The 15,595-nt window shown below is 50.8% G+C and overlaps 1 protein-coding gene across 4 annotated transcripts; it reads right to left on the bottom strand.

Moving 5' to 3' along the window:
* Window positions 1-6,546: 6,546 nt before the first annotated feature.
* On the bottom strand, window positions 6,547-14,606 carry LOC146751604 (uncharacterized). 4 transcript variants are annotated; one of them, XM_085533947.1, is made up of 10 exons: window positions 14,189-14,606; window positions 12,907-12,987; window positions 11,256-11,333; window positions 10,854-10,913; window positions 10,072-10,140; window positions 9,859-9,930; window positions 9,666-9,767; window positions 8,822-8,965; window positions 7,965-8,106; window positions 6,548-7,779 (listed from the first exon to the last, which is right to left on the bottom strand). In XM_085533947.1, exons 2-10 carry the CDS (start codon window positions 12,944-12,946, stop codon window positions 7,683-7,685), a joined length of 804 nt encoding a protein of 267 aa, XP_085390073.1. In that variant the 5' UTR covers window positions 12,947-12,987; window positions 14,189-14,606; the 3' UTR covers window positions 6,548-7,682. The 4 variants fall into 4 exon arrangements, with proteins under 4 accessions (XP_085390071.1, XP_085390073.1, XP_085390072.1 ...); XM_085533945.1 differs by having other exon boundaries at window positions 6,547-7,779; window positions 12,006-14,606; XM_085533946.1 differs by having other exon boundaries at window positions 12,907-14,606.
* Window positions 14,607-15,595: the final 989 nt, after the last annotated feature.

The raw sequence follows: 15,595 nt of genomic DNA, 5'->3' as shown, positions 1-15,595 counted from the left end.
AGTGCACCTTGATGTGGGAAACGCCCTACTAGCGCTGCCTTTCTCCTCCACCGCTGACATGTTTTCCTTTTTCTGGCAGTTTTGCCATTTATCTCAAAATTAATAAATAATAGTGGGTTAGGTTATAGAGTTTTGTTCTCAACTTAGGGATTTGTATGGAATAAATATAAATTGTTGAGAAAATAATGTTGCTGATTGCTCACAACTATACATATGAGTGTGTATGTGTGTATAAGCATAATGTAACGATGTAGAATAAGGGGTGGAATGTCATGGTTTAATAATTTTGTAATTTTTGCTATCAGTATTCCACATCATAACATCATATAAAGCATGAATAATTTTACTGAATCTGCAACTTACAGAAGAAGACTACATCTCGCAGAGAACAACACGAGCAGAGAGATAGGTCATGGGACCTGGACACTATATTATCTCTGTCACAGGCTAGACTGACGTCTTTCGAGTTCTGGCGTTCAGGGGAGTGTGTGGGAGCCTTCACTGTTTCGCCTAGATTCACAGTAGGCCTCTCGGTTTCGGGACTCATTCTCTCTCCTATTTTGCTTGATTCGTTAGCTCAGTTTTCAGTTATATTGTGTTGTATTGTGTTATCCTGTATTTCGATATAGTATTTAGTAAATAAGTGTGCCTCCTTAGATTGTTGCCGCTCTTTTCTTTTCCTAATTAACTTTTTTTCCTTTTGGCCTAGGACCCCTGCGGGGCCCACGGCCCCCTGTCACGGACGCAGGTGGATTTTTGTTTAAAACGTGACAGCTTGCAAGAAGAGCTGTTTAAATGCTAGCCAGCTCTCACAGGCCCACTTGCCTTGTAGCACTTTGGCCCACGGGATAGCCCCAAGTAGGTTCCGGAGGAGATCAAAGTTGGCTCTCCTGAAGTCCAGGGTAGCAATCTATTGCAGAATGGCAGGAGAAAAGCAAACGACCACACCTGCCATTGACATATGATCAACTAATCTTGTTAATTCCTTGGCTGCGTGTACCTTTATAATACGGATAATTAGCTCATACATATTGCAAAAGCAGAGCTCATCATTGGTTTCCAATTACATACCATTCCCAAGTATCTTTGCAGCTTGTTGTTATCATCCTGAAAGTTACTCCCTTGCTGAGTTCACAAAACCATGGTTAGTTTCTCACCATCACAGGGCATTCTGTTGTTCTTGATGTCCTTGCAGGTGGTATGGCTGCTTGCTTGGCTGCACTGTGTTTACAACCCTTCTCAGCTAACCAGCTGTAAATAAAACTCTCTACAGCAATCCTACTTTTTGCTTTGCTTCCTCCACTCAGGATCTCGAAATCCACCATCTCATGGTTGCTACAACGCAAGCTGCCCCTGACTTTTACTTCCTTAACGAGTCCTTCCTCTTTGGTTAGAATAAGGTCCAGCAACACCCCACCCTGCTTCGGTTCCTCGACCACCTGCATCAGGAAGGTATCTTCAATGCACTGCAAGAATTGTCTGGACCGCGCATGCCTGGCCATGTTGGTTGTCCAGCAAATATCTGGATAATTGAAATCCCCCATAAGTACTGGAAGCGTGACACTACTTCCAGATGCTTATTGAAGGCCTCATCAACCTCCTCCTCCTGATCAGGGGGCCTGTAGTACACACCCACAACAGTGTCCTCCTTGCCAGACTGGCCCTTGATTCTCACCCACAAGCTCTCCACTGCTACATCACTCTCCCCCAAGTGGAGTTCAATACATTCTAGCTGCTCTCTCACATAAAGAGCAACTCCACCACCCTGCCTTGCCAGTCGATCTTTCCTGAAAAGCACATAGCCCTCCATAACAACATTCCAGTCATGCGAGCTGTCCCACCACGTCTCCGTGATCGCAATGAGATCATGGCCATGCGACCGCACACAGAACTCCAGCTCTTCCTGTTTATTTCCCATGCTTCACGCGTTAGTATACAGGCACTTGAGAGAGGCAGCATCTCCCCACCCCTCTCCATGCCTTTTAACTCCATTGTCTCCACCCAACAAGCTCTGTTTTAAGTCTTGAACTGCTGCCTCAGACCCAGCGGCCCTCATTTTGTCCCCTTCCCCCATCCTACCTAGTTTAAAAACCTGTCAATAAGTCCTGACAGTTCCTCAGCTAGAACCCTCCTACCCCTTTGAGACAGGCCGCTTCCATCTGCAGCCGTCATGCCAGGACATCTGTGTTGAAGCCTGAACTTTCCCACAGTTGTGTGGAGAGCCAGACCCCACAGGATGTCTACACCCAATATATATTCCAGAACTGGGGCAATAGATACCTTATATTCCCATGGTGGGAGACGCCCAACCACCAATTTTAGCCAGGTTTGGGTGACTGGAATGTTCTGTCCCCCAAAACCTCCAGTCACCACTCTATCATCTTTAAATTTAGTTGGTTCTTCATATATTATAGATGTCTCTGTCCCAGTATCAACTAGGGCCATAACTTTTTGAACATTCTTTCAGGACCAATACATTGTTAGTTCTACATAGGGCCTCCATTCCTGTCTAGGGGCCCTAGACAGGATCCCTCATCACGCCATGAATTGGGCCAGACTCAAATCTTTTACCTCCAGCATCCCAGGCATCATGGTCTGAGACACCTGAGGCGGCCTCTTTTTCCTATTGGGAACAATAAAGTTCTCCAAATTCCAGGTCACCATCAGCCGCTGTTCTATAATTCTTACCCTCAGTTTTCTAGGGCAGTTTTGGAACTTCTGTTCATCCTTCAGATGTTTCCACAGCTGAAGGAGAACATAGTTGGGTTGACGATCAATTTTCACAAATTGAACGCCTGCCCGGAGGAGGTCATTGAACATCTGTTTTCAGGACACTCTTATGGGTCCCGATTGAGGGGTTTGTGGGGCCAGTTTTCTAGTTTTAATTACCGGTAAAACCTCTGCCTCTTCTACCGCTCAAATATTACACTTGGTTGGATAGTTATTGTTGCCAGGTTAGAGACTTCATTGAGGGTGAAGGAAGGCAAGGCTGCAATGCTCCCATAGGCTCAATTACTGCATTGACAGCATGCAAGTCCTGTAAAAGTCTCCATTTTCCACTCTTCTTGAGGATAACAAAAACCGGAGTATTCCAAGGGCTGGTAGTAGGCACTATGTGACCAGCAGCTAGCTGTTCTTGAACTAACTCATGTAAGTGCAGCAACTTTTCTCTTTTTAAGGGCCACTGATCTACCCAAATAGGTTGTTCTGTTTTCCAAGCTAAGGGTATAGGTTGCTGCCGATCAATGGCCCTCACTGAAAATTTGTCTGCAAAATCATACCCCACTGACTTAAGAGATCACGACCCCACAAAGTACAGGGAATTGGCAAAATGTAAGGAGCAGCGTGAGCAATGCGACCATCAGGCCCTTCAAAAGATAAAATTCGGGCACTTTGTTTTGGCTGCTGTAGGCCCCCAACCCCCACAATAGCAGAATTAGGATCTCTTAGTGGCCACTCAGAGGGCCAATCACTGGACTTAATGATAGTAACATCAGCTCCAGTATCCACTAGTCCTAATAACTGTCTGCCATTTACTAAGCATGGTAATAATGGTTTGTCTTTTGACAGTTGTGTGGTCCATAGCACAACAGGTTTATCTGTGCTCCCAAATCCACCGGTTCGATCTCTAATACCAGGTTTGGTCATAGAATGAAAAGGGACTAATTGTGCTATTTTTTGGCCTTTTGGAATAAAACAGGGGGGGAGGGTGTCCATGCCATTATCTTAATTTCCCCGGTATGGTCAGCATCTATGCATCTACACTCCAGGTAAAACAAAAAGTCCCATCCTTTTAACAGAAGAACGTCCTAACAAGAGGGCGCTACGCCCGTCCCCAAGGGGACCCATTACCCCTGTTGGAATGAGAGTCACAGTGCTATCAGTCAGCGTCACTGACTGGGCAGTGGACAAATCCACTCCTGCGCTGCCAACGGTGGCTGGTCTGAGTGAGCTAGCCAGACAGCATCTGGCTGAGTCGGGACCGTACTTGCTGTCATAGCGCGCAGTCTCGCGCTCTTCTTGCCGTTTCCCGGCAGATCACAGGGCTGTGCAGCAACAGGAAGTTTGGATCGGCAGTCTCTAGCCCAGCGTAGCCCCTTCCTGCACCGTGGACAGGGTCGAGTTGGAACAGCAGAAGCATTTTTATTTGCTCGCTTGGGCTTTTTACAGTCCCTTTGGACATGACCTGGTTCCCCACAATTGTAACACTTTACTTTTTGAGCTGTCCCTGCATCAAGTTGGGTTGCCAATGAATCTGCTAGCAGGGCCATTTTATGACTTTCTGTGCCTACATCTTGACAGGCTTTAATCAAGTCAGTAATTGATGGGTCTGCATTCTTTAGGGACTGTAAAACCTTTCGACAGTCTGCATTTGCGTTTTCTACTGCTAATTGCTTAAGCAAGACATTTCGGGCAGCTTCATTTTCTACTTGTCTCTCTAAAGAAATTTGTAAATGGTCAAGAAATTTAACGTAAGGCTCAGTAGCCCCTTGCCTAATTGAAATAAATGAAGCATCGGGAGAATTAATATCAGGAACCCGACGGACAGCACGCAACACCAAAGTCTTAACTTGCTCCAGGCATTGCCTGTCCAGCTGTGCCTGTGCCTGAGGTGTTGCCTGGGCCCCCTCCCCCATGAGTTCCTCTAGGCCAATATGATTTAGGTTGTTCAAATTATTCAAGGCCTGGATGGCAGCCTGTTCCCGGTATTCAGTCATGAACACGGTGTATTGCATGGGAGAGAGGATCATTCGTAACACACTTTTCCAGTCATGAGGGGTCATAACATAAGTATCACCAATTGCAACCAAAAGATTGTATGTAAAGGCTGACTGAACTCCGTATGTTCTCACTGACTTCCTTAGCTCTTTCACTGCCTCATAAGGCAGGGATTCCCAACGGAGGACCTGATTCGGCTGATACAACACAGGGAAGGCTTGCAATGTATCAGCATCACCCCTTAATATTGCTTCTTTTCTGCACTGTTCTAAGACACCACAGTACGCTGTAGGGAAATTTGTCGTTCCTGCTCCCTTCAAATTATCATCAGGAGGAAATGCGCCCGATTCGCCTTCCGGATATACTGGACCAGGGTCACAACAATCCCCTGGTTTCGATCCGTCCGTGTCTTTAATCACGTTACACGCGGGCTGCACAGACGCTGCAGCGCACGACGTGGGGGGGACGGAGGGCGGAGGCGCAGAGAACGTCATGGGCGGAGCGGGGGGCAGGGGCGGGGCGACGAGCGTCGTAGGCGGAGCAGAGGGCGGGGGCGCGGCGGGCGTCGTGGGCGGGGCGAAGGGCGGGGGCGCCGTAGAGGGCGGCAACACGGCGAACGTCGGGGGAGGAGCGAACGGCGGGAGCGCGAGGGGGGGCGGTTGCGGCTTTTCGTCTCCCCGAATCGGGGGGCGGTCGGAGCCGCCAGTCGGATCCGGGCACGGGCCGCTTCCCGCAGCGAGAGGCAGCGGCGGGGGTGGGACGGAGGGCGGCAGGGAATGGTCGGAATAAATTCTTTCCCGTCGTGATTGCTTAATCCCTTCCATTACCCGGCTCCAAACGGGCAACAGCTTAGCAGCCTTTCTGTCTTTAGCGAGAGAAGCCTCGTAGAGTTTTGAGCCGATTTTGTCCCAAAGTTCTCCATCGAGAGAGAACCCAGTTTTCGGAAATTCAGGGACATTTTTGCTTATCCATTTAAGAAGAGTAGCTAATGCTGAAATAGACACAGTCTCATCCTGATACGGTAACACTGAACGCAATACTTCGAGATGTACTCGTTGCTCCCTCGTTAGTGAGCTCCCCATAGTTCCTACTGCTCACCTTCTGTCCTGCAGAACGGGGCGGGTGCGCGCCAAACAGTCTCTCCGAAGTTCAGTCGGGCGACGCTGCCGGACCGGGCTCACTCAGCCGCGGGTTGATTTGCTCCACGTTGTGGGCGCCATTTGCAGCGTTTGAGGCACGGACTCAGATGTGAACGATCCAAATCGTTTATTACAAGTTCTCACATCCCTTATATACCTTCACACGTTGTTATTTTCTAACTTTCCCATCCGCCCTTACAACCTTCCCAAACACCTTACATGTCAACAAAGCATTCTACAAAACACTTTTCAACTGTCCATGCAGGCACATATCCAATCAGAGCTTTGAGACTCTTCTTCTCCTTGCAGAGGTGTCCTTGGTTCCCATGCTGTTTATCTTGCTCCACAGCTGCTGCTCTGAACAGCTCTTCTTGTATTCCCACATCTCCCCATAGAAAACCACCCCGCCCCATAGAGCCCGATAAAAGCCCTGCCCCATAGAAGCCCCCCCCCGCCCCCTAGAGCTCCATAGAAGCCCCATAACCCCCCTCACCCCACCGAGAGACGCCCCCCCGACCCCCATAGAGCCCCATAGAAACCCCATAGAAGCCCCATAACCCCCCTGCCCCTTTGAGCCCCATACAACACCCCCGCCCCATAATTCCCCCCGCCCCACATATGGCCGACCCCCCCACGCCCCATAGAGCCCCATAACCCCCCAGCTTGCGCTTTACAGCATCAGAGAGGAGGTCGGGAAGGGGATGGGGTTTTGCCCGGTTCCCTGCGTGGAGGCAGCGTGGTAGGAACTTCCCGCCTCCCACAGCCCGCCGGTGAGATTTGGACTTGTTTTTCTCCTTGTTGAAACTCTCTCGTTGTTGTTTAGTGTCCCTGGGTTCGTTAAACTGCCGTTCGTTCTCAGATCGTTGGTTTTTTTTCATTTTTTTCCTTCCTAGACCCATTCACAATCTCCCTTCCCCTCTCGGCCGCGCCGCACCGCGCTGTTAAAGAGGGGAGGTTCTTTGTTCCTTCTCTCCCTGGGTTTGTTCCCACTGTCACGGAGTGAGCTCTAGAGAGAACTCCGTGACACAAACTCATTGCAAAGTCTAAGCTAGAAGAAGCGTCACCTCAGTGTATCCCAGAAAAAGAACAGCGTTGAGATTTTAATTGGTTTTGGTTTTTTGTTTTATTGAGGGTGGGTTGTTTTTTGTTGGTTTTTTAGGGTTTTTGGGGGTTTTTTTTTGTCTTTTTTTTTTTTTTTTTTTTGTGGGGGCGGGGGGGGGTGCGAGGGGAAGGGAGAGGGAGGGGACAGTTGTTTGGTTGTTTTTAATATACAATAAAGCTATGCAGTTCCGCTGTCAGTCGCCTCAGAGAGTTCCCGAAGGAGCTCAACGACATTCTGCTCAACATCGAGTGGAGCAATGGTAGTCTTGCAGATGGAGCAGTGCAGGAATTCTGACAGGATTTCCAGGTGTATCCAGTTCATCATCTGAAAGCTCCGCAGCCAAATTGGAAGGGACCAGTCCTCTTGTGCCATCTGTCAGCTCTCCCTGAAACCAGCCATTCTCACCCACATCTCCAAAGACATTACGCATTGTCCGGCAGTCAGAGGAAGCTCGTTTTCTGGGTCCTCATTAGGACCCTCAACAGGAATGTAGCTGTGTCGAGCTAAGAATCTTCAAACTGCTGGTGATACCTGTCCTGGAGAATGCAGGATGAAGGACAAAAGCTCTGCTCTCACATTCAGGGCCGTCCTCTGACAGAAGGCAGCACTCAGGACTGTTCCCAAGGATCTCTTTCATGGCTTTGAGTTCAAGCTCCAGGTCTTCCAGATGACCTTGAAGACTTCGGGCCTCTTCAATGGCAGAATGGAACGGACTGGAGCTATTACGGAGATTCTTGTTTGACTGGGTCAGAGTCTGTCTCGTTGCCTTCCCCAGCTCCATCTGCTGCTTCTGCTGCTCTCTTTTCCCTCTTGCGCGCTCTGTGAGAATGAGTTTCAGAAAGCACTACTCAGGGACAGGAAATAAGGGGAAGCTTGAAAGACTTTGCAACCTAAGTCCTGGCAGTGTACTGCCAGCGGCTGATTTGGCCGTCCAGGATCCTGGCACCACAAATGCTTCATTGCCAAATGCAGCAATAAGGTGTTCTGGGGAAAGGCCAACTCACAGGTAGTCTTTGAGCACCCATATCACAACACCAACGGCCAGCACCAGCGCAGGCAGCAGCATCGCTGAGACCGTCACCGGAATGCGGCGCTTCCGCACAGATCTGTGAGCAGCAGCCTCTGTGCTTTTGCCTGTGTTCATCCCTGGAAGAAATGAGACAATATCCCACGTTACCTTCAGCTGCGCTACAGATAATCTCTCAGTGTGCTTCATGGACCCAAGAGGTCATTTTGTCAGTGGGTGCCTCCGTCTCTGGTGCCGAAGCACCGGAGGACAAGAAGGATTGCTTCCACCTCTCGTTGGGTACGGAGAGGCTGCACAGGCACTACCCGTGTCCTCCTCTGGGCCGAGAGCTGGGGCTGTACCCTGGGGTCTGGGCTTGGTCTGTGGGGAGAGCTACAGAGCAGAATCCCTCACGCTTTTCCCGGCATGCGTGTCCTGAGCTCTCCTGTGGGACGCCCCCCAGGCTGAAGGTCAGGCTTCAGCCAGCACAGGGCACAGCCAGAGCCAGCCCAGGGGAGAAACACTCCTGCAGGCTCCTACCACACAAGACCCTGCTCATCACCCTCAGGTGGCTTCGTTCCAAAAGGGAAAACTCTGCGATCTGGGAGCAGTGGGAGCTGAGCAGGGTCACAGAGGTCTGCAAGTACCTTCTCTGGCACATTGCTGGAACAACTCTCCACACCCCACGAAGGCCAGCCATTTTCAGAGAGCCACCCCTGGCTTCTTTTACATGTGCTCTATGCTCACACGCTCAGGTCTGGCTGCTGACCTGGTGTGCAAGAGCTGGCAGCAAGAGCCTGCAGGCACGCAGTGACTCTGGTTTGTGACACCGTATGATCATAGGACAGAAATTACCTGGCATGCCGGTTGGTGCTGCCTGCATTCCTCTGTCGGGGACGGGCAGTGTGGGATAACCGCCTTCCTGCAGCGCATCCGGGACCGGCAGTGTGGGATATCCACCTTCCTGGAACGCATCCCGCTCACTTTGTTGGTCCGTTCCTTTAGAAAGAAAGCAGGGCAGTAGGATTGGGATGTCACGTGCCCTCATCAAAAACTGAGCTTCTCCAATCCCGAGCTCAGGTAAAGTCCAGGCCCCCCCCCAAGTACACTGTGAGCCCCTCTGTTACCCAAGGGCATTTGGGCCCTCCCAGCTATTGGACAATGCTGACTCCCTCACACCTCTTGAGAAATCAGCTCCTGTGCAAGGCCCTCACATTCTGTGCTGTTACCAGCCCGTCACAGCCAGGTAGCTGCAGGCTGAAATCCAAGCTCTAACACACAGTCCAAGCCTTCAGAATTAGCATCTCCACCTCATTTCCAGCATTAGCAAAGGCAGCCAACCCTGCTCAGGATGCTCCTCCTGCCTTGAACTTGCTCAGCTGCACGGAGGGCTTTGGATGAACAGAAGCACAGCACTTGCCACTTGCTGCCATCTGGGTGCCAATGACTGCACAAAGCAGCTCTGACAAGTAATGGTTGTGCTGGGGGAGCAGATGCCTCTGGGTCTTGGCTGGATGCAGACCATCTGGCAGCAGACCAGCTCTGGTGCTTGACAGCACCTGCAAGGTGATACACGGAACACGGCTGCAGCACGGCTCTGACCCATCCCTTCCTGCTGTGCAGGCTACAGCCTGCCCACACCTGTATATCACACCTCAGCTTCCCAGGTCCCACAGTGAACAGACTGAAGTATACCCACCACGCTCTGCCTTCTCCATTTCCTTCAGCAGTCGCTTCAGGAGACGGGATGAGCCCTGAGAGTATTTTCCTCGTTTGGATTCATCCTCTTCTCTTTCCGGACCTTAACAGAATGTATGAAATTAAATATCACGTGCATGAAGTTTTGAAGATCAGCGGCGAGTCAGCCAAGTCAGTGAAGACAGAGTACTCACTGCTGGGATTCCAGCTGGGCTCCAGCACAGGAGGAAACCGGTGACCGGGCAGGGCCCACACTGGGGGCACTTCTGCAACCAAAGACCCATGAAAAGTTTCAGTCACACACTACAGCATCAACTGAGTAGCAGAGCGTACAGGGGACTGTGCCATGAAATGGCACTGAAACGGGCAGCAAAAGCTCTCTAAAGAATTTCAAAGCTATGACATACCTGCACGATCGGACAGAGTTTCAGTTCCAGATCTCAGAGAGGAAGCTGGATCAACTCCTCTAGTCAAATCTGCAAACAAATGCAGGACAGAGCAACTGCTACTGAGCAACCCTTCAGCCACAATGTCGCAGGATGCAATTAAAGCCAGGGATTCCTTCACAACACTGTTCTCTCCCTTCCGCACAGGAGCGCCTCGGAAACAGTTCCGGGCTGCCTACAGGGGCCTCACCATCGTGCTTAAATAATCCTGTGTGGAACTGCCCAGAGGAACGCCCTCCTGGAGTTCACCCCAGCTCTAAACTGCATGGAGTGGGGTAAACCTCAGCTTTGGTAAGCCACTTCCTGGAGACACAGCTGTCATCACGGATAGAGGAGAAATGTTCCCATTGCATGTGCCCATCTCTCTTTTCCTTAGTGAGCTGCAGTGGTGGAAGTGGCTCAGGTAATGACACGGGGGGGAAATTCCAAAGCTGCACAGAGGCCAGAGGCGACCTGCTGGCTGGTATTCCACAGCTTTCCAGATACTGTCTCCAGGCCGTGGGAAACAATTCTCAGGGACCTCGTGGAAGAACACTTGGCCCCTTGAAAGTTTCTTACTGGGAGACCTCGTAGATACACAGACAAAGCCAACACAGTGCTGACAGCACGGAGCTCCCAAGAAACGATGACCATCCATGCTTCTCAGGGAGAAGAACCCTCTGTCCGATTAAACGCAGAACACTCGATGAACCGTCCCAGCCAAATATGAACAAATATCAAGGAAATGAAGCCTGCTGATTTACCTCCAGTCTCGCCCTCGGGATCATAGGCAGGATTCAGTTCTGCAGATTCACCGGCAGGGCCTGCAGACACAAGTGTGATCAGACACAGGTGAGGAGAGCTTCCGGCACATGTGGGGGCCTCCTTTTCCCTGAGTGACCTGTAGGGTCTGGCGGTGGTTGGGGAATGCCACAGCCCAAATACAAAGGTCTGGGCTCCCTCAGCTGCAGAGGGGCAGCGGTAACCTTCCCACTGAAACTGGCAGCTCTCCGAGAGAAAAAATACTCATGGCTCATCTGTGCAAACCCTTCCGGGCACAAACAGGCTTGGAAGACCTGGAGAGGATCTCCAGTAAAATTGCACCCAGGTAAACCATGAGAGCATGAACGTTTCAGCCTCCAAGGAAACAGACACTCACAACTTACCCCTGGGTTGTCCCCCAGGCACAGGCGTGAAGTCCGGATCCAAAGGAGCATCCGGAAAGGGAGCACAAAGCTCATCATCTAGAATCAAGAACAGATGAGATAAGTTCCCACTTATATACACTATATGGTGTGATCTCCTTCTCCCTCAGTAACTGGATGTAGGGCATGGGAGAATAACTCAGGTCATGATTTCCAAAGTTGCAGGGTGGACGGGATGACCCATAGGCTGGCACCTGGCAGCGTATGCAGTGCTCTCTCCGGGCCACGTGCCACATCTCTCACAGATTACGTGGAAGAAGATGCAGCCCCCCAGGGCTTTCTTACTGGGAGGCCTCTGATGGACAGCAAGGTCACACTGAGGCACTGGAGGAAAGCACACCTGTCTCTTCCCCTGGGCTGTGGACTGGGGCTCTGGCTTGGAAACTGGGGAGTGCCATGAGCCTGAAGCAGAAATGCTCATGCACGCCCAGCACGCCTCTTCTGAACTCTCCCCGGGCATCTCCCAGGACGAAGGCTGTGCTGCAGCCAGCAATTAGCAGAGCTACAGCCTGGCATGGCTGGAGCCAGCCCTGGGGAGCAGCGCAGCCACGGGCTCTTGCCCGGCTCCTGCAGTGCTGCCCATCACCCCCTACCCAGCAACACCCCCATGGAAGGCAGGCCCCAGGCAAGTGTACTACAGGGCCGTGGGGACACAGCCTGACTTCTTGCTCCCAGTGCTGCTCAGTTTGGGTCCCATCTCTACCCACTCACCTGCTCCCCGTGCTCGCCACGGAGCAGCACAGCTCTCCTGAAAACTCATGGCCACCAATAGGAGGAAGAGGACAAGGCGGGCAGGGTCCATGGCCACCCCCACACTTGCACCACGCTTCCAACACCACCGCTGCAGCCACAGTGAGTGTCGCACTGAGCCAAGCCTGCAGCCAGGCCTCGTGAGCTCATGACGCAGCTCAGCACAGTCATAGGATGGGGCATTGTGACCTCACATCTCTGTGATTCCGGGTGGTGGCTCCCTGCAGGCTGCTGCTCTTGTGATGCACTGCACCAGGGCTGTGTGGGGCTGGTGCTTACATCATAGAAATGCAGAATCATAGAATGGCTTGGCTTGCAAGGGACAGTGAAGAACTCAGAACCCCAGCCCCACTGCCTCGGGCAGAGATGCCACCCACAGAGTCTTGCTGCCCAGAGCTCCATCCAGCCTGGCCTTGAACACCTCCAGGGATGGAGCATCCACAACTTTGCTTGGCAAACTTTTGCAGAGCTTCAACAACCCCAAGAAGGCATTATTTCCAGCCTGGTGCACCACCTCAGGCCACAGGGGTAGTGACGCAATATGCACAGGTTATCCGCGCGTGTGAAACGTGCTGCAATTAAGCAAGCCAAGTGGATAAATCCTCTCCAGTGTGGAGGATGATGGCTGAAATACAAACACGGAGAAGCTGACCTTCCCACAGACCCGCCAAGTCAAGTGTCACGTGCTTACATTTTTGTTGATAGATCTGCAGTTTCATCTTTTTTTGATGGCTAAGGAAATCCCCTTTCCTGCACCAAGTGTATTTCCCACGTGTAACATGCTTCCAAGTCTGATTTTAGTAGCAGATATTGAAGGCTTGCTAGTTGGCACCTCCCATCCCCAAAGTCCCAGTGAACTCACCCATTGCTGGCAACTGGATGCTTGGTGGCGAGAGAACCATCACCTATAGGATCCCACCTGGGTTTCCAGAAACTGTTGCACCTTTGGATACATGGCGATAAATACTGTGTCCATACAACACCCTCATTGAATCAGAGCCTGCCACCTTCCCTACAACCAGGCAAAGGGCGCAAAGGAAGCTGAACTGCTGAACCAGGCACCAATGGGGCTTACGTGTTTGCATCAAAAGACAAAATACCAAGCAGAGAGCATGGGAATCAGATGTTGTTTCTGAAGCAGAATTAAGATTAAAAAAATCGATTTCACAGTCTGACATCAACCCTCCTCCACCCCTCCCATTCCCCCCCCAGAGCACCCCTCCCTTCCTTCCCTCTTTGTTTAAAGGAAACAAGGGGCCTGGGAGAGCAGGAAGGATGCAGATAAGGAGTGAGACCTCACGGAAGACATCAGGCAAGGAGGAGAATAGATGTTGTAAATACCAGAAGAGGAGTTGCATCCCCCTGATAAGAACAAGAGGGGGTCTGCATGCTAAACAACTATTGAATATGTATCAGAATTCCGAGAAATCATTGACTATGTATGAGATGTACCTATATCTGTGTCACGATTTTACAAGTCCGTGTGCAAGTCAGGTGGAGCTATCCCCCTTGCACCCAGCGCTGGAATAAACATACCTGCTTTATAACCCATCTATGTGTTATAGAGTTTGATTCCACAAGTCACTTACACCCCATATTTTCCCTAACAGCCACACTGGGTTATCTGGATTTGTTACACTTATCCATAGTTGCTGGCAGATGTTTCTCTCTCTCTCTGTCTTAAATCCCCACACAGCCCATCTTCCCAACTGTGGGTTTCGGTTAGGAGGTATGCACCCATAGGGTCCATGCCCTGCTTGTAGATATTTATCCTGCCCAGCCCCAGGTGCCCAGTCTGAGCCAATAGTTTCACATCCCTAATAGGCACAGTAATATGAGCCTGGGTGGTTACAGTATCCCCTCCCTGGGTTTTGAGCTTAGGCAAAAATAGTAACCCTTTTGGTTTAGACTGGGCTGTATAGGTACCAGGTCACACAGGGATGTAAGGAAGCTTGGTGTGGGTGGCGTTGTGCTGCTATACAAAATGTGATCACTGTGAGAATCCCCAAGTACCAATGGATACCCCTAAGGCCCATCTTTCCCCACAGTTCACTCCTCTGCCTCACTCGTCAACTGGGTCCAGCTACGAGGGGTTTTTTTAGTTCTTCTCAGCAGCAGTAGTGTTCTTCAGGGGAAGCCTTTACCTGGAATACCCATTGGGCTTGTCGCAGTGTGAGTTTCAGGTCGTCACTCCCGGGAGCTACCTCCCACTTCTCGTCACCGATGGGTCCTTTAACACGGCTGGCATGAGTCCATCCTCTCTCTGCGGTTCGAATAGCTGTTTCTGCAGTAAATAAAACAACATAGGGACCTTCCCCTTGTGGTGTTAGTGTAGCTTCTTTCCAAGTTTTTATTAGGACCCCATCCCCTACCTGTATCCTATGGATTGCTATCTCCAATGGGGACTGCTGTGCAATCAGATCCTTCTTGTAGTTCCTTGCACCCATTCATTAATTGTATAAGATTGTTATGGTTTTGTAATTTGGTTGGTGTTGGTATTCCACATCAGAACAACATGCCTTATAATGGGAGTAAAGGGGGACAAGTTTTTTTTTCTGTGGGCTGCCTTGATGGGCATGTGGGGTGGGGCACCGGAAGGGAAGGGAGGAAGGGGACGGGGTTGCTGGACCGGCTCCCTGCGAGGAGACAACGTGGTCAGAGCTTCCTGCCTTCCACAGCTCCATCGGTGAGATTGGGGACTTGGTATTCTCTTTGTTGAAACTCTCTTGTTGTTTGTTTAGCATTATTAGGTTTTTTTCAGCAGCCCTGTATGTAGGACTGATAGTCCGTAGGTTCCTGTGGTCCTGGCTTAAGGACTTCCTGATGTTGGGGGTAGGGGTAGATTTATTAAGCCGATGGCTGGCAGGGATAGAGATATCTGCCTGGCTCCCTTCCAGACTAACGAACATCACAGGCACCGTGCTTGAACTGGCTCACGAATGCTCTGAATTCCTTAAGTATGACTGGGGTGTCAATTGGAATACTGTGTTGTTAGTCTCTCTGATTGTAGTAGTTTACTATAAATTGCAGAGAGACTTGCAAAGAATAGTGCAGAGAGTCTCAGGAAAAGGGCCAGAAGCATCGGGACCCCCAGTATCAGGTAATCTCACCCCTGAACACCAGAGGGACCTTGGGAAATTAATAGAACCCCTGAGTGAGTGTGGGAGATCAGGGGGATCTCAGAACGAATGGCTTATGAAAAAGATAGAGAGTCTCGAGAATGAGATCCAAATCCTAAGGGGAAGGCAACAAGTTAATCCCAGCCGACCACAGGAAGCACCAGCATCAGTGTCAGTCGCCCCAGTGGAAGGCCAGAGATGGGAACGTGTGTCCTCACGTCTGGAACGGATGGAGGAAGTAGAGGAAGATCCGGGCGAGGGACCCTCCCCAAAACCACCAAGGAAGGCAACTCAGAAGACTAACAGACATGGAGAAGATAGTGACGATGAAGGCCAGAGATGGGAGCGTGTGCCCTCACGTCTGGAACGGATGGAGGAAGTAGAGGAAGATCCTGGTGAGGGACCCTCCCCAAAACCACTGAGAAAGGCAAC

Source organism: Coturnix japonica, unplaced genomic scaffold, assembly GCF_054131305.1.
Source record: "Coturnix japonica strain WE unplaced genomic scaffold, WE-NBRP24 Scf071, whole genome shotgun sequence".
Taxonomy (NCBI): Eukaryota; Metazoa; Chordata; class Aves; order Galliformes; family Phasianidae; genus Coturnix; species Coturnix japonica.
Note: the sequence above shows the minus strand (reverse complement) of the source record. Positions and strands in the feature narration are given on the sequence as shown.

Excerpts from the sequence above, each read along its gene's own strand:
- LOC146751604 (XM_085533945.1), bottom strand. The coding sequence starts at position 12,096 with ATGGACCCTGCCCGCCTTGTCCTCTTCCTCCTATTGGTGGCCATGAGT. Across the intron at positions 11,334-12,005 it reads GTGGCGAGCACGGGGAGCAG|ATGATGAGCTTTGTGCTCCC; the intron begins GTGAGTGGGTAG and ends TCTTGATTCTAG. Across the intron at positions 8,966-9,665 it reads AATGGAGAAGGCAGAGCGTG|GAACGGACCAACAAAGTGAG; the intron begins GTGGGTATACTT and ends TTCTTTCTAAAG.